This window comes from Rhamphochromis longiceps, linkage group LG3 (genome assembly GCF_057381845.1).
Source record: "Rhamphochromis longiceps isolate RC_006_pf linkage group LG3, R_longiceps_female_GT1.1, whole genome shotgun sequence".
NCBI classification, from domain to species: domain Eukaryota; kingdom Metazoa; phylum Chordata; class Actinopteri; order Cichliformes; family Cichlidae; genus Rhamphochromis; species Rhamphochromis longiceps.
In genome coordinates, this window is record NC_140559.1 from 29888857 (window position 1) to 29903673 (window position 14817).

Consider the following 14817-nt stretch of genomic DNA (forward strand, 5'->3'; position numbering starts at 1 on the left):
TCCAGGGCCATGACACCCTATCATATTTTAAAGATCTCACAATTCAATTCTATATTATCCTGACAGATGGTGCAAAATGCAGCTGCTCGCATTTTAACAAGAACTGGGAAATGTGAGCACATTATCCCTGTTCTGAGATCTCTGCATTGGCTACGTTGTCAGGTTCGAGCAAATTTTAAGGTCCTGCTGCTCACCTACAAGGTTTTAAACGGATTGGCACCTTCATACCTCTCCGACCTTTTACACCTTTATGTTCCATCTCGTGCTCTACAATCTCAGGACTCTGGCTCTCTAAAGGTTCCTAGAGCCAGAAAAAAGACAGTTGGAGAGCGTGCTTCTTCTTTTCGTGCCCCGTTTCTGTGGAACAACCTCCCTCAAGATATTCGGCAGGCATGCTCTGTGGAGGTTTTTAAAACTAAGCTGAAGACACATTTGTTCACCTTATCCTACATGTCTTATGGCTTTTAGTTTTTACATTTTCATTGTTTTTAACTTGTATTGTGTCTCTTACCTGTATTGCTGTATCGCTTTTATTTTATTTATCCCTTTAGTTGTACAGCACTTTGTTTGAAAGCGCTTTATAAATACAGTTATTATTATTATTATTATTATTATTATTATTATTATTATTATTATTATTATTATTATTATTGTTATTATTATTATTATTATTAGTTCACTCTCAGACTGTGGGCTTACTTTTGGTTCCTAGAGTATGTAAAAGTAGAATGGGATTACTCTACTCTTTATTTGCATATTATTAATAGAAAGACTTAATTTATGTTCTACAAAATCTATATTGTAATTTAGACAGATGTGATTATTATAAATGAGGATATATTTTATTATTCCAATCAAGAAGCAGTTAAATTAAAAGTTTTAGTTTGGACTACAAAGGAACTGAATCTACTGCCAATACAAATAACGAAAGAAACCAGTACAACTACATTATAGCTGTACACCTGGAATCTCTGAAATGTGGCTTTAACTTACCTACCAATGATACCATGTATACACAAAGATATTATCATAGCTAGTACTGTACTTTACTGTACTTTGTCTAATGGCAGCATACCTGTGAAATTCCATTGTAACAGAGGATATACCACAGGATGTTACAGGCAGCTGCTCTCCTCTGTTTACTGGGACTGTACCAGAGATTACTTACTCAATATAGCTGAAAGCTATTATTAGCCTTGAATTCACTTCTCCTGACTTCCAATATTCCTAATTACTATACAGTCTTCTTCTGTATCTAAAGTTAAATTTAGTAGTTGTTTTTTCTACATGTGCATATGAAAGAAAGATGTAACAGTTTCAAAATAATTCCACAGTAAATGTCAAAAAAATCACAACAGTAATCACAGGCTGTGTTATGCAGTGTTTCTATCATTATTAATTTGCCTCTCATGTGAAGCATTTTTGATCCTTGGGGATCCTAGCAGCTGGAAATACAAACCCCTCCACCACGGTAAGGTAGAAATTCACAGAGGGCTACTTACATTTATGAATAAAGGATTAGAAATAGACTGTGAAGACATTCAAAGGGGAAACATGGTCCTGGTATGAGTCAATATCGTTAAGAAGCCAAGCAAGCCATTTTCAATACACAGTTTATAATTTATCTTTGTTTTGTTTTTTACACAGCAAACTAAAAATGAATGAGTAAAATGCATTTTAGCTTGTTAATGTTACTACTTCTGGGTTGAAAGTTCACCAGGAAACTGATGTTCCAGGTGTTTATTGGTCCTGTAAAGCTTTTTTTTGAAGAAGAAAAAAATCAGTTTATGATCATAACATGTTTGAATGGCTGTAAACAGTCATCTATGTCACTAGTTTGTGCCCTCCACTACCTCCATGTAGACCATTTAAGATTTACATGACGACATTTTTAAATGACTCACTAATAGACTTAAACTGACCAGACACAATACAACCAGTCCAAGTTCAAATCTAGAGCCACGTGAGTCTTATTAAAACCTAACAACATGTTTTAACATCAGCACAGTAAAACTCGATGATAAAAAGGAATTCCTGAATTTTGACCACTCACTCCTCACAGCATGCTCCAAATATTTTGGTTGCCTTTGCACTCACTTTTGTTTCTGTTGTTTCTGTTAGAAATTCATGTTGAGCTCAGTGAGCTTCATTTGACTTCATATGTGAAGACAAATTAAGCTCATTGATTAAACGAGCCAAGGGAGACACCTGGTGGACACATACAGTCAGAACGTGCGGAGACAAACAGCTGGAAATACTTGTTAGAAAGGATTGTCGAACTTCAAGAAAGAAAAAAAACAGCACACACTCTAACACTCCTTTATTTGCACTGAAGGAGAAATATGAAGATATCAGTTTGAAAGTAAAATTAGTAAGATTACCCAGCATCAACCAGCTTCTCCATCCAATTGATAACGCAGAAAAAAAATCATATAAGCCTGTTGTCTGCTGTAATTTGTCCTCTTTTGCTGTTTGAACTCTGCCATTGATAGCCTGTTATCTCTCTCTGCAGAATGTGGTCTTGCACCATACAAATATACAGACAGTAGCTCTTTGGGACTATTCATCATTCAGCCACATTATATCAGTCAGACCTTAACATTTATTGTTATATTTCAACATGAATTATCTTCATTTCAAAATATTCCTCACCATACCGCAAATTCAAGTGACAAATTTATACTCCAGGTTTACCACATTGGAGTATAAAATTGTGTTTATATGTATAATCACATATAAACACGTGATCGATGTAGATTTATATAGAATAGAATAGAATAGAATAGAATAGAATAGAATAGAATAGAATAGAATAGCCACTTTACTGTCATTCAGACATCAGTAAGTGTACATCATTGGACTGTATAAAATAATCTAGGATACATGTAGGAATGTGAGACAAATTTAGAATAAGTGTACATGTACGGTTATCCCACTGACACCGGGAGGAGAAAAATACTTGGCTTCATTTGTAGAAAGAAGAGGATCCATGAAAAATAAATAAATAAACGCAGGTGCAGTCGTGTAACCGGAGATGACACAACTCTTCGACTCAACGAATCTGCGTGCGTTTGCTGAGTCACGTGACCACACGACAGCGAATCACAGCAGAGCAGGGGACTATGGGGAGGAGCGAAGTGTTGGCTCCAGAAACATGGCTGATGTGTGATGAATCAGGACCAACGGACCGACAAATCACGCAGGTACCGATCAGAGCATCAAGAAGAGGATGGTCCAGTATGAGGAGGAGAGCAACCGGAAACCCGACAGAAACTCACACATCATAGGTATGGACATGTTTTTAACTCTGTTCTCTTTAAGCTCCGATTCTTTGATGTTTGGTTGATTGGTGATAAATCTGAAAGATTATCAGCATCTCCAGGATTTCTCTAAGCTGATGTTAGCTGAGAGCAGGAAGCTGTTACTTTGGTGATGAATTCAGAGGAGCCAACGGTGATAGTTGAGGAAGAGCACACACACTCTTACACACCAACTGTTTATTCCCTTTATTCTCCATGAGAGCCTCAAAGTGAACACACACAGTGACAGACTTTCCAAAGCATCAGAACACAAGCTCTCCACATTACAAATAATGCTGTAATTAATGTCTTTACATCTGCAGCAAAAGCTAGCAGAGAAAATGAGTTTTATTGACTGGTTAAACAGAGTGATCGAGCTGGAAGTGGTGTGCAACAAGATAGGGTGGGTCAGGATAGAGATGGAAATACAAATAAGTAAAGAGTGTGATGAGAATATTAAAAGAATGAGGAGCTGATGAATGCAGAGAATGTCAGAGGAAGAACAGATGGGGCACAGCTAGTGAATCAGGAAGTGCAGGAATAGTAAGGAGTAAGTACTACAGAGGGATAAACTGATGATCAGTACCATAGAACTGGGAAAGAGCTGCTGAAGCTGGGTAAAGGTGAGAGGTGATGACTACATGCTGAGATAGAGAAAGAGCTCTACTGCACTGTTTGCTTTGAGAGCATTAAAGATGGTCAGGAATTACACTGTGCCATATCAGAAAGCATATGATGCAAATGAAACACATGATATTTTGCTGTCTTGGGGGTTGTTGAAGCAGCTACCTTGTCACTAATAGGCCATTTGAAGAAGGCAGGTAACTCTTGCTTGTTTTGTTGTTGTGCACATGTAACATAAGCTGAAATGCAGTAAGCAGTGAATATTCTGTTTCCACTGTGGTTTCACTTGTAGAGCTTGTTGTCTCATAGCTGGAAGGTTTGTGGTTTAATTCCCGGCTCCCCTAGTCTGCATGTGGTATCCTTGGATATGGTGCTGAATCCTGGGCTGTCCCTGATGCATCCATTGTATTGTGAATGTGTGAATTTCAGGAAGTGTTTGGGTTTAGAAATTAATGTGCATGAGTGAATGAGACCTGTTCTAGAAAAGCACTATATAAGTACAATCTGTTTAAGAAAAACAAAAAAATATCTGAGTGCCATTCAAGTGAGCCCCAACACAACTCGTATATTTGTTTAATAATGCAAATGATAGTTTCAATAGAAAGGCTTTCTTAACATAAGCTGACAAAAGCAACAATGGCAGTGAGTCTTTTTAATGACTCACTTTAAGTGAAGAAAATAATTTTCCATTCATTTTCTTCACTGACATTTCAGAAAAATCCTTAGAAAGAGTTTTAAGTCTTGAATGAAGTGGTTCAGCTAAAAGATAAATGACAAAAAAAAAAAAGCAAAATGCAAAAAAATTTAAAACTGCAAAGATACAACGCTGTGTACATAATCACAATAATACTGCTTTCATTACTGTAGTGTTGTCTAATAATAGGTTTGGTTAAATTTTGTAATGTCTTCTGTGTGTCTGTGTTTCTACAGCCTACATAGTCTATAACTTGTGGCCCATTCTGATTTCCAAGTTTTCAGATTTTTGCTAAGTTTGAATTTCTTTCTAAGAGCTTTGATTGACAGCATTTACAAACAAAAGTAAACTTTTCTTCAATACAAAACATGTTTTCATCACAAAATTATTAAAGTCCACAATTGTAATTTTGGAAAAGGTTACAAATAATGAACTGAAAATGAGTTTCTGTATACCCACCTTTACCTGACATATTCTTCCTTAGCAAACAAAAGTAGGTGTAGCACATTTACAGAACAAACAAATGTCAGGTACATGCTGGTGTCATTACCAGTATAAATCCAACATCCAGCCTTTTCTCTTTTCCCCTTGTTTCTATAATTTCACTCCTAACTGTTTTGAGGCTTTGCTTACACTGAGGCTGCTAGCTTATGGTTGGCTCTGAGTTCTGGAAACTTTAGCTTTAGCCACTTTTCTTTTGTTAGCATTTTTTTTTCCATGTTTAAGTGTCTGATCAGGTTTGTTGTTGCTGCTTGTTTTTGAGAATTGCACATTTAAGATCTGAAACTTTGAACTTGATTTTTTCAAATATGGAAAAAAAATTCATGTATTTTCTGCATCATCAATACCTGAAAATTTCTGCATCATTGATACATTTAAATTATACCCCAAACTACTGCAGTATCTCATGGCACCTGAGTGTGCCACCAGGGAGCACCTTATTTGACACGATCAACACCTCACTGCACACCACTCATATTGCAGTCTGTGGTTGCCGTCTCTCCAATACCTAAAACTATTTTCAGGTTTTAACACATGCTTTTGTAAAAATAGTTTTGTGTAATCACAGTAATGATCATTTCCTTCTTTGTATTTGTTCCTCAAGACCTCCCACAACAAAATGACTGTGAGGAGGAGGATGGTCTGGATGAGCAGCAGGAGATGAACTCCAGTGTGGACCAGGAGGACCCAGAGCCTCCACAGATTAAAGAGGAACAGGAGGAGCTCTGCAGCATTCAGGAGGGAGAGCAGCTTGGACTGAAACAGGAGACTGATACTTTCATGGTGACGCCTGCTTATGAGGAAAGTGAAGAAAGCCAACATGTGGACTCAGGATCAACTAGAAATGTAGAGCTGAAGAACAGGAGACGTTACAGAAAGAGAAGTTGCAATAAGAGAGTAGACAACACTGCTGTGTCAATGAGTCTGAGTCAAACTGGCACAAGGGGAAAGTCTTTTCAATGTGACGTCTGTGGAAAAACTTTTCACGAAAAATATAACTTTACTAAACACCAGAGAGTTCACACAGGTGAGAAACTCTATCCTTGTAGGACCCATGGTAAACAGTTTTTGTGTGTTTTTATATTATAAGATTAATAACCCTTTTGTGGTTCTTTGTTCCTCAAGACCTCCAACATGAGGAAGAGGAGGGTCTGGATGGGCAGCAGGTCTTTAACCAAGAGAAGAACTCCAGTCTGGACCAGGAGGACCCAGAGCCTCCACAGATTAAAGAGGAACAGGAGGAGCTCTGCAGCAGTCAGGAGGGAGATCAGCTTGGACTGAAGCAGGAGGCTGAAGGCATTATCGTCTGGACTGGGGAAGAGCGACTCAGACTGCTAAAGACCATCTGGAAACCTGTGATAAAGTTGCAAAGAGTAGGTATGTAAAAATGTGATGGACTTAATAACAATGAATATGAGTAATGTAGGATCCTAACCAGAGCTCAAAGTTACATTTAGTTTTAGAAGCACAGGAATTAAAGGTCAAACTGCAATAAGCAGCATGAATGCATCTTTTTCTACATCCATTCATCTTCTTCCGCTCATCCGGGGCCGGATCAATGAGGCAGCAGTCTAAGCAGAGAAGCCCAGACCTCTCTCTCCCCAGCCACCTCCTCTAGCTTGTCCAGGGGAACACCAAGGCGTTTCTAGGCCAGCCGCGAGATATAATCCCTCCAGTGTGCCCTGGGTCTGTCCCGAGGCCTCCTCCTGTGGGATATGCCCAGAGCACCTCACCCAGGAGGAGCCCAGGAAGCATCCCTGTCAGATGCCTGAACCACCTCAACTGGCTCGTTGGAGCTGCGGCTCTACTCTGAGCTCCTCCCGGATGGCCAAACTCCTCATCTTATCTCTAAGGGAGAAGCAAGCCACCCTTTGGAGGAAGCCACAGTTTGTCCATAATGAACACCATGTTCAAGAATAAGAGTGTCTATAAAGGTACGTGGCACCAGGACACCTTAGGCCACAGGTCGATAATCAATTTTATTATCGTATAACCAGACCTAAGGTCATATGTTCTGGAGACAAGAAGAGAGGGGCTGAGTTGTCAACTGATCACCACCTGGTGGTCAGTTGGATCAGGTGGCGGGGGATGTTGGACAAACTTGGCACACCTAAACGTATAGTGAGGGTGCGCTGGGAATTCCTGATAGAGGCCCTGGTCCGCGAGATCTTCAATGCACACGTCCAGCAGAGCTTCAACAGCATTCTGAGGGAGACTGGGGACATTGAGTCCAAATGGATCATGTGCAGTACATCCATTGCAGAAGCCACTGCACTGAGCTGTGGCCACAAGGCACAAGGTGTGTGTTGTTGTGGTAACCCCCGAACCAAATGGTGGACACCAGAGGTGAAGGGAGCCACCAAGCTAAAGAAGGAGTCCTGTCGGGCATTGTTAGCCTGTGGGACTTCGGAAGCAGTTGATAGGTACCGATAGGCCAAGCAGAAAGTGGCCCGGGCAGTGGCGGAAGCTCTACCTGCAGTCTGTATAGTGTGAGTAAAGCACTGCTGACCTCATGGACCACATGAGCTAACTGTTATTTACTAGCAATTGCTAAGATTATTGACTAATGAAACAGAGGCAAATAATCAAATTTCTAAGTGGCTTTGGTCTCCTGTCAATGAAGACATCAAATTAACATCCAACGTTTTTCAGAGTAAAAAATGGTGGGAGGTGGGAATCACCAGACACCCCAAAATATGATACTATCACAATACGACACTCATGATTTGATATAGTGATATTTAGCATTTTGCAATATACTGAGTATACTGAGTATATTGTGATTTGTCATCTTTTTTCAGCTGCAAATTATGGCCCTTGGAGTTAAATTTTGTCAGCTTGTTTTATTCAATAAGTCAACGCTAACTGAATTTTGTTCTGCAAAATGAGCACACCAACACTGTCACTAAAACCTCCCGTAAATAGTGCCATAAGTCTGAGTCAGTCTGATATCAGTCTGCAGCTGAATGAGGTCAAGTTGGAAATTACATCCAGTCTGTGTCTGATAATACAACAATTAACTGTGATAAATCCTCAAAAATCCTATATCTGTTGCTGTCTACATTGACGGTAATTTATATTTCACATATGTTGTCTTTTCTTTTATTCATTTGTCTCTCCAGACCTCCACCAGCAGCATGTCTTTAAGGACGAGGAGGTTCTCACAACCCAGCAGGTCTTTAATCAGGAGAGGAACTACAGTCTGGGCCGGGAGGACCCAGAGCTTCCACAGATTAAAGAGGAACAGGAGGAAGTGTGCAGCAGGCAGGAGGGAGAGCAGCTTGGACTGAAGCAGGAGGCTGATACTTCATTCATGGTGACTCCGACTTATGAGGAAAGTGACCACAGGGAACCAGAACCAAACAGTAAGCAACTCCTTTTTCACAGCTCACCTGAAGAAGAGAGCCGGGATCAGGAAGAAAGCCAGCATGTGGACTCAATATCTACTAAAAATGCAGAGCTAAAGGAGAGGAGACATTACAGAAAGAGAAGTTACAATAAGAGAGCAGACAACACTGCTGTGTCAGGGAGTCAAAGTAAAACTGACATAATAAAAAAGTCTTTAAAGTGTGACACCTGTGGAAAAACTTTTCGCAAAAAAAACCACCTGACGACACATCTGCGAATTCACACAGGGGAGAAACCATATTCTTGCAGTACATGTGGGAAGAGTTTCAGTCTGAACTCAACATTGAAAACCCACACAAGACTTCACACTGGTGAGAGGCCATATGCTTGTATCACCTGTGGGAAAAAATTCATTCACAAATCAGATTTGGAACGTCATGTAAGAACACACACAGGCGAGAAGCCGTATTCATGTGGCACTTGTGGGAGAGAATTCCGTCTGAACTCAACATTGAAAACTCATATAAGAGTTCACACCGGTGAGAAGCCGTATTCCTGTAGTACTTGTGGAAAACAGTTTACTGAGAAATCATCATTGAGAACACATATAAGAATTCACACAGGTGAGAAGCCACGTTGTTGTAGTATCTGTGGAAAAAGATTTTCTGACATCTCGGGAGTGATAAAACACATGAGATTTCACACAGGCGAGAAACCGTATCCTTGTAGCACATGTGGGAAAAGATTCAGTCAGAAATCGGATATGGCCCGTCATGTACGAATTCACACAGGTGACAAACCGCATGGTTGCAACATTTGTGGGAAAATATTCATTCAGAGGACCAGCTTAAAGAAGCACATGAGAATTCACACACGTTAAACTTTCAGACTTTCAAAGTGTGGGACAGCTGTGTGTGAGCTCACACTGAGCAGAAATTAATCGCTGCAATGCTTGAATGAAAAGATGATCCATTTTAAAGTCAGTATTTTCTGTGCAGAATAGTGAAGAACTCTCACCATTGTTTATTAGGCCTTTTTCCCTCATTCCTATAATTGTATCAGGCAAACTCTGGTCTTACATTTCATGAAAGTTAACATTCTGCATGCTCGTGGCCTGTTGGTTCATTGTTTAGTTATTTTATTTATTATGTGTTCTTAAAGTATTATTGCAGGGTCTACCTTGCAGTTGTGATTGTTGTTGTGATTTGGCGCTCTATAAATCAAAATCGAATTGAATTATGCTTCAAATAAAGATTTTATTCAAAATCTTTTGAGTGTTTTTTTTTCCTGAGGTGTAATCTCTAATATAATCTCTGTGTAAGCAGCATGACAGAGGGTTCTGCTTTGTCTTTTTGGCATGACACATCTGTGGAGGAATGGAGATGCTTAGGTGAGAAAGCAGTGGACTTTTTGACAGTGTTGGGGAGTAACGGAATACATGTAACACCGTCACGTATTTAAAATACAGAATATGAGTAACTGTATTCCGTTACAGTTACTGTTTAAAAAGATGATCTTGAGAATACAGTTACTTTGTTGAAAAAAGTCTACACGTGAGTCTACACACTCATCCAGCATCAATATTCGTCCTCTGAGCTACTTTGAGGATGTGACAGCAGCTGTGTCAGAGACCAGAGATAAACTACAGGACATTCTGAGAGAGGAATGGACAAACATCTCACTGACAGTCACTGAAGAGGATGTTTTACTGTCACCACCTGAGCCAAAGACCAGAGCTGGATTCTTAAAATATTCAAGTGAAATCACACTGGATCCAAACACAGCAAACACACGTCTGTTATTATCTGAGGGGAACAGAAAAGTAACATTTATGGAACAACAACAGTCTTATTCTGATCATCCAGACAGATTCAGTAAAATATGTCAGGTCCTGAGTAGAGAGAGTCTGACTGGACGTTGTTACTGGGAGGTGAAGTGAAGAGGGAGAGCAGTTGAAGTAGCAGTTGCATACAACAATATCTCCAGAGCAGGGAGCCTATATGAAAGTCTATTTGGATATAATAACAAATCTTGGGCATTGCGTTGTGACACAACCAGTTTTAAATTCTGGCAGAACAATGTCCAAACTGTCCTCTCAGGTCCTCGGTCCTCCAGAGTAGGAGTGTACCTGGATCACAGAGCAGGTATTCTGTCTTTCTACAGCGTCTCTGAAACCATGACTCTCCTCCACAGAGTCCAGACCACATTCACTCAGCCGCTCTATGCTGGACTTTGGCTTTTAGATTATGGAGCCACTGCAGAGTTGATTAAAGTCAAATAAACTCGTTCTCTGACATTTATATGCAAATAGTTTGGCTGTTATAGAACACTTTTCTGCTCTACTTGATAACACAAAGCACTACATACAACTTGACTCATTCAGTAGTTTTCCAAATCATGTGTAGTTTCTAAATGAGGCTTTACATTTTAAAAGCTGAGAAGTTCAGTGGTCCATTGATGTGTGAAAATAATATTGCACTGATTCAAACTGTACTTACATGAAGGAAAAACTGGTTCCTGTCTCAGAAATCTGAACAATATTAAATATTGATTTTCTCTATCATAAATTTACAGTCTTTGAAGTTTGAACTTTTAAAACACAATTTTGATTCCTTGACGATTTTGAAAATATAATGAAAAAAAATTTAAACTATTATTTAATATTCATACTAATAACACATTATTATATCTAGAGTAATGTGATTTAATGTCATTTTTTAAATTAAACTTTTGATGACTTGATCATTTATATATCTAAATATAAAAACTAAATGATACAGGTCTCTATACTTCAGCAGCCACTCATTCAGTCAAATGAATGGATGGAGTTGCATTACATGCTGTAAGTGACTTAATTCTGATTTTGTAAAATAAACTGTATTAAAAAGAAATACAGTTATAAAAATATAAGAATTCCTGAAATTATTGATGCTTCATTAAGACTTCGACCATGTTTTAATGAATAAGTGAAGCACTTTTCCTCTTTGGTGCTTTTGCACTTAGTTTTTATTAGCAGGAAGCTCAGGCTGAGCTGATCCACCAAAGACGCCATAGCCTTTGCTCTCCATACAGCACTGAGTCACCTGGAGAAACAGGGGAGCTATGTCAGAATGCTCTTTGTTGACTTCAACTCACCCTTTAACACAATAATACTGGACATTTTAATCCCCAAGTTAGCCAACCTGCGGCTCCCGCCATCCACTTGCTCTTGGATAAGGGATCTTCTGGTCAACAGACCCCAGAGGGTGAAACTAGGCCCCTACTACTCTTCCCCTCACGCTCTCAGCACCAGCTCTCCCCAGGGCTGCGTACTAAGCCCACTGATCTACTCCCTCTACACATCTGACTGCAGCCCCGCCCACCCAGAGAACATCATAGTCAAATTGCCGATGACACAACAGTGGTGGGGCTGATTACAAGGGGAAAATTAGGCGGCCTACAGAGATGAGGCCATGAAACTGGGGGAATGGTGTGCATTAAACAACCTTAGACTTAACATCACCTCGACTTCAGGCAGAACAGCACTGTCCCCCTGCAGTGAATGTGTAGACCGAGTGGAGTCCATCAAATGTCTCTGCGTCCACATCTCCGCAGACCTCTGCTGGTCAGTCAACACCACGGCACTAGTCAAGAAGGCCCAGCAGCGGCTACACTTCCTAAGGGTGCTCGGGAAGGAATAACTAAACACCCAGCTGCTGGTGACCTTCTACAGCTCCACCATCGAGAGCCTGCTGACATATGTAGTGAAATATCTGCACTGACCACTGATCCCATTTCCTCTAGACATAAACTACCCCTACTGTTTATGCTCATTCCATTGCTCCTGGGAGACTTGAACTCATGTCTGTGCTTAAATTGTCGGTGCTGAAACTGTCTGTGCCGTCATTCTCTGGCTGTCAGTCTATGTCACTCCTGAACCGTGTATTTATATTATTTGTATAGTTATAGTATTGCATGGATTTTTTTTATAATTTGCTAAGTACATACACACTTTTATGGAGCTGTTTTTAATCTCGTTATACTGGGTATAATGACAATAAATTCTTTCAATTTCAATTCAATTAAATTCAATTTAACTTTGAATGTAAGAAAATGATTACATACAACTGAACTTAAAGGAAATAATAAAGTGAGCAGAGGGACGGAAGGACAGGTGTCACCCAGAGAAAGTGGACCGACGGAGACACCTGGTGGACAAACACAGACATAACAGGAAGAAAGACTAAAGTGCAGAGAGGTGACAAACAGCTGGAAATACTTGTTGGAAAGGATTGTCATGCTTCAGAAAAACACACAGCACACACTCTAACAGTCCTTTATTTGCACTGAAGTAGAAATAACTTGAGAAGAATAAATCACATTACAAAAAAAATAAATTATATTTAAAAAAAAACAACAACAACTACCTGTTCAGCCCAGTCAGTCGTGCTAGATTTTTTTTTAATAGAGATTGACAGACCACGTGACTTTCGCGCATTGCATTGTGGGTACGAGTGGCAACAAAATCAAAACACTGCATCAAGTGCAAGCATTTCCAGCACCGGTAATCATTAATTCTGTGGTTTTAATCCCTACTTGCATTTTATTTGGCCCCAAAACAGTTATGTACAAAACAACGGAGAACTCGGCAGGTCCGTATGAAGACAGACTTGACGAAAAGGCAAAAAAAAAAGTTACGAGGAAAAAATCAAAGGATTGAAAGGGTCAGACCCATACGAGCATACAGAGTGGAGTAAGGACGTTAGTGTGCTGCCCAACTTTCATCACCCACATATTTATTATTTATTATATGGTCCTAAGTTTTAGTGCATATACTCACAAAATGTTTAGTAACTTCAGATCCCTGCAACAAGCCCAGGTCCAGTTTACTTTGGTGATTTGGACTATTCCATTTCACAGCTGTTGTTAATTTTTTCCTTTATCTCCTGTACAGGCCAACGCAATCTATTTGTCTTTTTTCTTACTTCGGAAACATGGCTTAAACAATTTCTCTTCAACGACGTAATCCGATAAAAAACGATCTCTTTACCCGTCGGCTTCCCGAGGCTGTCATGCGACCGGCTATTGCAGTTAATAATACAACAGCTTCTTGCCATTCTTTGTGTTTCTTTTTATGGCTGTGTGACTGTTTTCATGTGAAAGCCTCCGTGCGCTAGTATCGCTTGCCACTCGTACCCACAATCCTTTGCGCTTTTACCCGTGAATGACGTCACATTTTCGATCAAACCACAGCAGAGAGAGAAGAGAGGACAGAAAGTGACGTATCAGGAAGTGTAATGAAAGGAAGTAGATGGCGGGAGAGATGAAGATGTTCATGACAGAGCGGAAATAAGGTGAAAAATAGGCGAAAACAGCAAAAGCGAAAGTAAACCTGTAATGTGGAGGAAACGGACAGTGAGCGCAGTGTAACCGTGACAACGACACACGAGGACGGATTTAAAGTGATCATAAAATCGTCTCCAGACGGTCGTCGTTCGGTGAGTGGAACCGGATTCAGCTACAACAGCGATAAATATGCCTGTAGGGAGATGAAGAGTGCTATAATACTGAGAAACGGATCTCTGATGAGCACTTGTAGGGATGTGGTTCATCAAGGTACACAGGACTGAATTAAATAAGTGTAAGGGAGGTGTAGTGTGGGGAAAGTGTCCAAGCAGCAGGTTGAACCCGAGTCAGAGAGCACAGACAATAACAACAGATGTGGTGGAAACTGGCAAAATGGTGATACAGGAAGATCTTCTGACTGTGAGCAAGAAATAATTCATATTGTTTATGGTCGAAGGGATAAAGAGCTCAGCACAGACAGGAAAATGATTATTGTGAAATCAGCTGAGAAATGTTAAAGGACTACATGGTGAAACAGTGGAAGAAACGTTAAAGGGAGAAACTCCCATTTTTAGTCATGTCTGGTGGATCTTTGTGATATTTGCCTTTTTAACGTGCAAACCAAGAAACCTTGTAGCCAGTGGTAAACAAAAATAAACAAACATCTCAAATTTGTTGGACAAGCTTCGTGAGATATATTTTATAAAATATGGTTGAAACCACAGTGGGATTTCCTTGTATATGGGTGTACAGCCATCAAGAATTATGGGGAGACTGAGAGAGGTGGAGGTTAGGTCTGCAACTAAAGATTATATCAGCAGTTGACTAATCTGCCAATATTCCTTTGATTAGTCAGCGATTATTTCAGTAACTTAGTAATCAGTAATCTTATCCTTTTACATGATGTTTCCAGCTGCAGCTGATAACCATACTAAACATTCTCCCTGTCATGACTTCAGCCATTTGAGAGGTGCATCAGCCCTTTTTTCAGAACAAACTCATCTATACGCCTGTGCCTAATACAGT

At 39.9% G+C, this 14817-nt stretch overlaps 1 protein-coding gene and 1 pseudogene across 2 annotated transcripts; both read left to right on the top strand.

Annotated features, from left to right (window-relative positions):
* The first annotated feature begins 3130 nt into the window (after positions 1-3130).
* LOC146674009 (uncharacterized) lies at positions 3131-9673 on the top strand. 2 transcript variants are annotated; one of them, XM_085392932.1, is made up of 4 exons: positions 3131-3287; positions 5723-6145; positions 6244-6495; positions 8241-9673. In XM_085392932.1, exons 1-4 carry the CDS (start codon positions 3230-3232, stop codon positions 9344-9346), a joined length of 1839 nt encoding a protein of 612 aa, XP_085249058.1. In that variant the 5' UTR covers positions 3131-3229; the 3' UTR covers positions 9347-9673. The 2 variants fall into 2 exon arrangements, with proteins under 2 accessions (XP_085249058.1, XP_085249067.1); XM_085392941.1 differs by having other exon boundaries at positions 6244-6491; positions 8241-8546.
* Positions 9674-9792: 119 nt separating this feature from the next.
* Positions 9793-10747, top strand: LOC146674010 (tripartite motif-containing protein 16-like; annotated as a pseudogene).
* Positions 10748-14817: the final 4070 nt, after the last annotated feature.

Bases quoted from the DNA above. Each gene is read 5' to 3' on its own strand.
- LOC146674009 (XM_085392932.1), top strand. From the start codon at position 3,230: ATGGTCCAGTATGAGGAGGAGAGCAACCGGAAACCCGACAGAAACTCA. The intron at 3,288-5,722 runs GTATGGACATGT...TTGTTCCTCAAG, and splicing joins CAGAAACTCACACATCATAG to ACCTCCCACAACAAAATGAC. The intron at 6,146-6,243 runs GTGAGAAACTCT...TTGTTCCTCAAG, and splicing joins ACACCAGAGAGTTCACACAG to ACCTCCAACATGAGGAAGAG.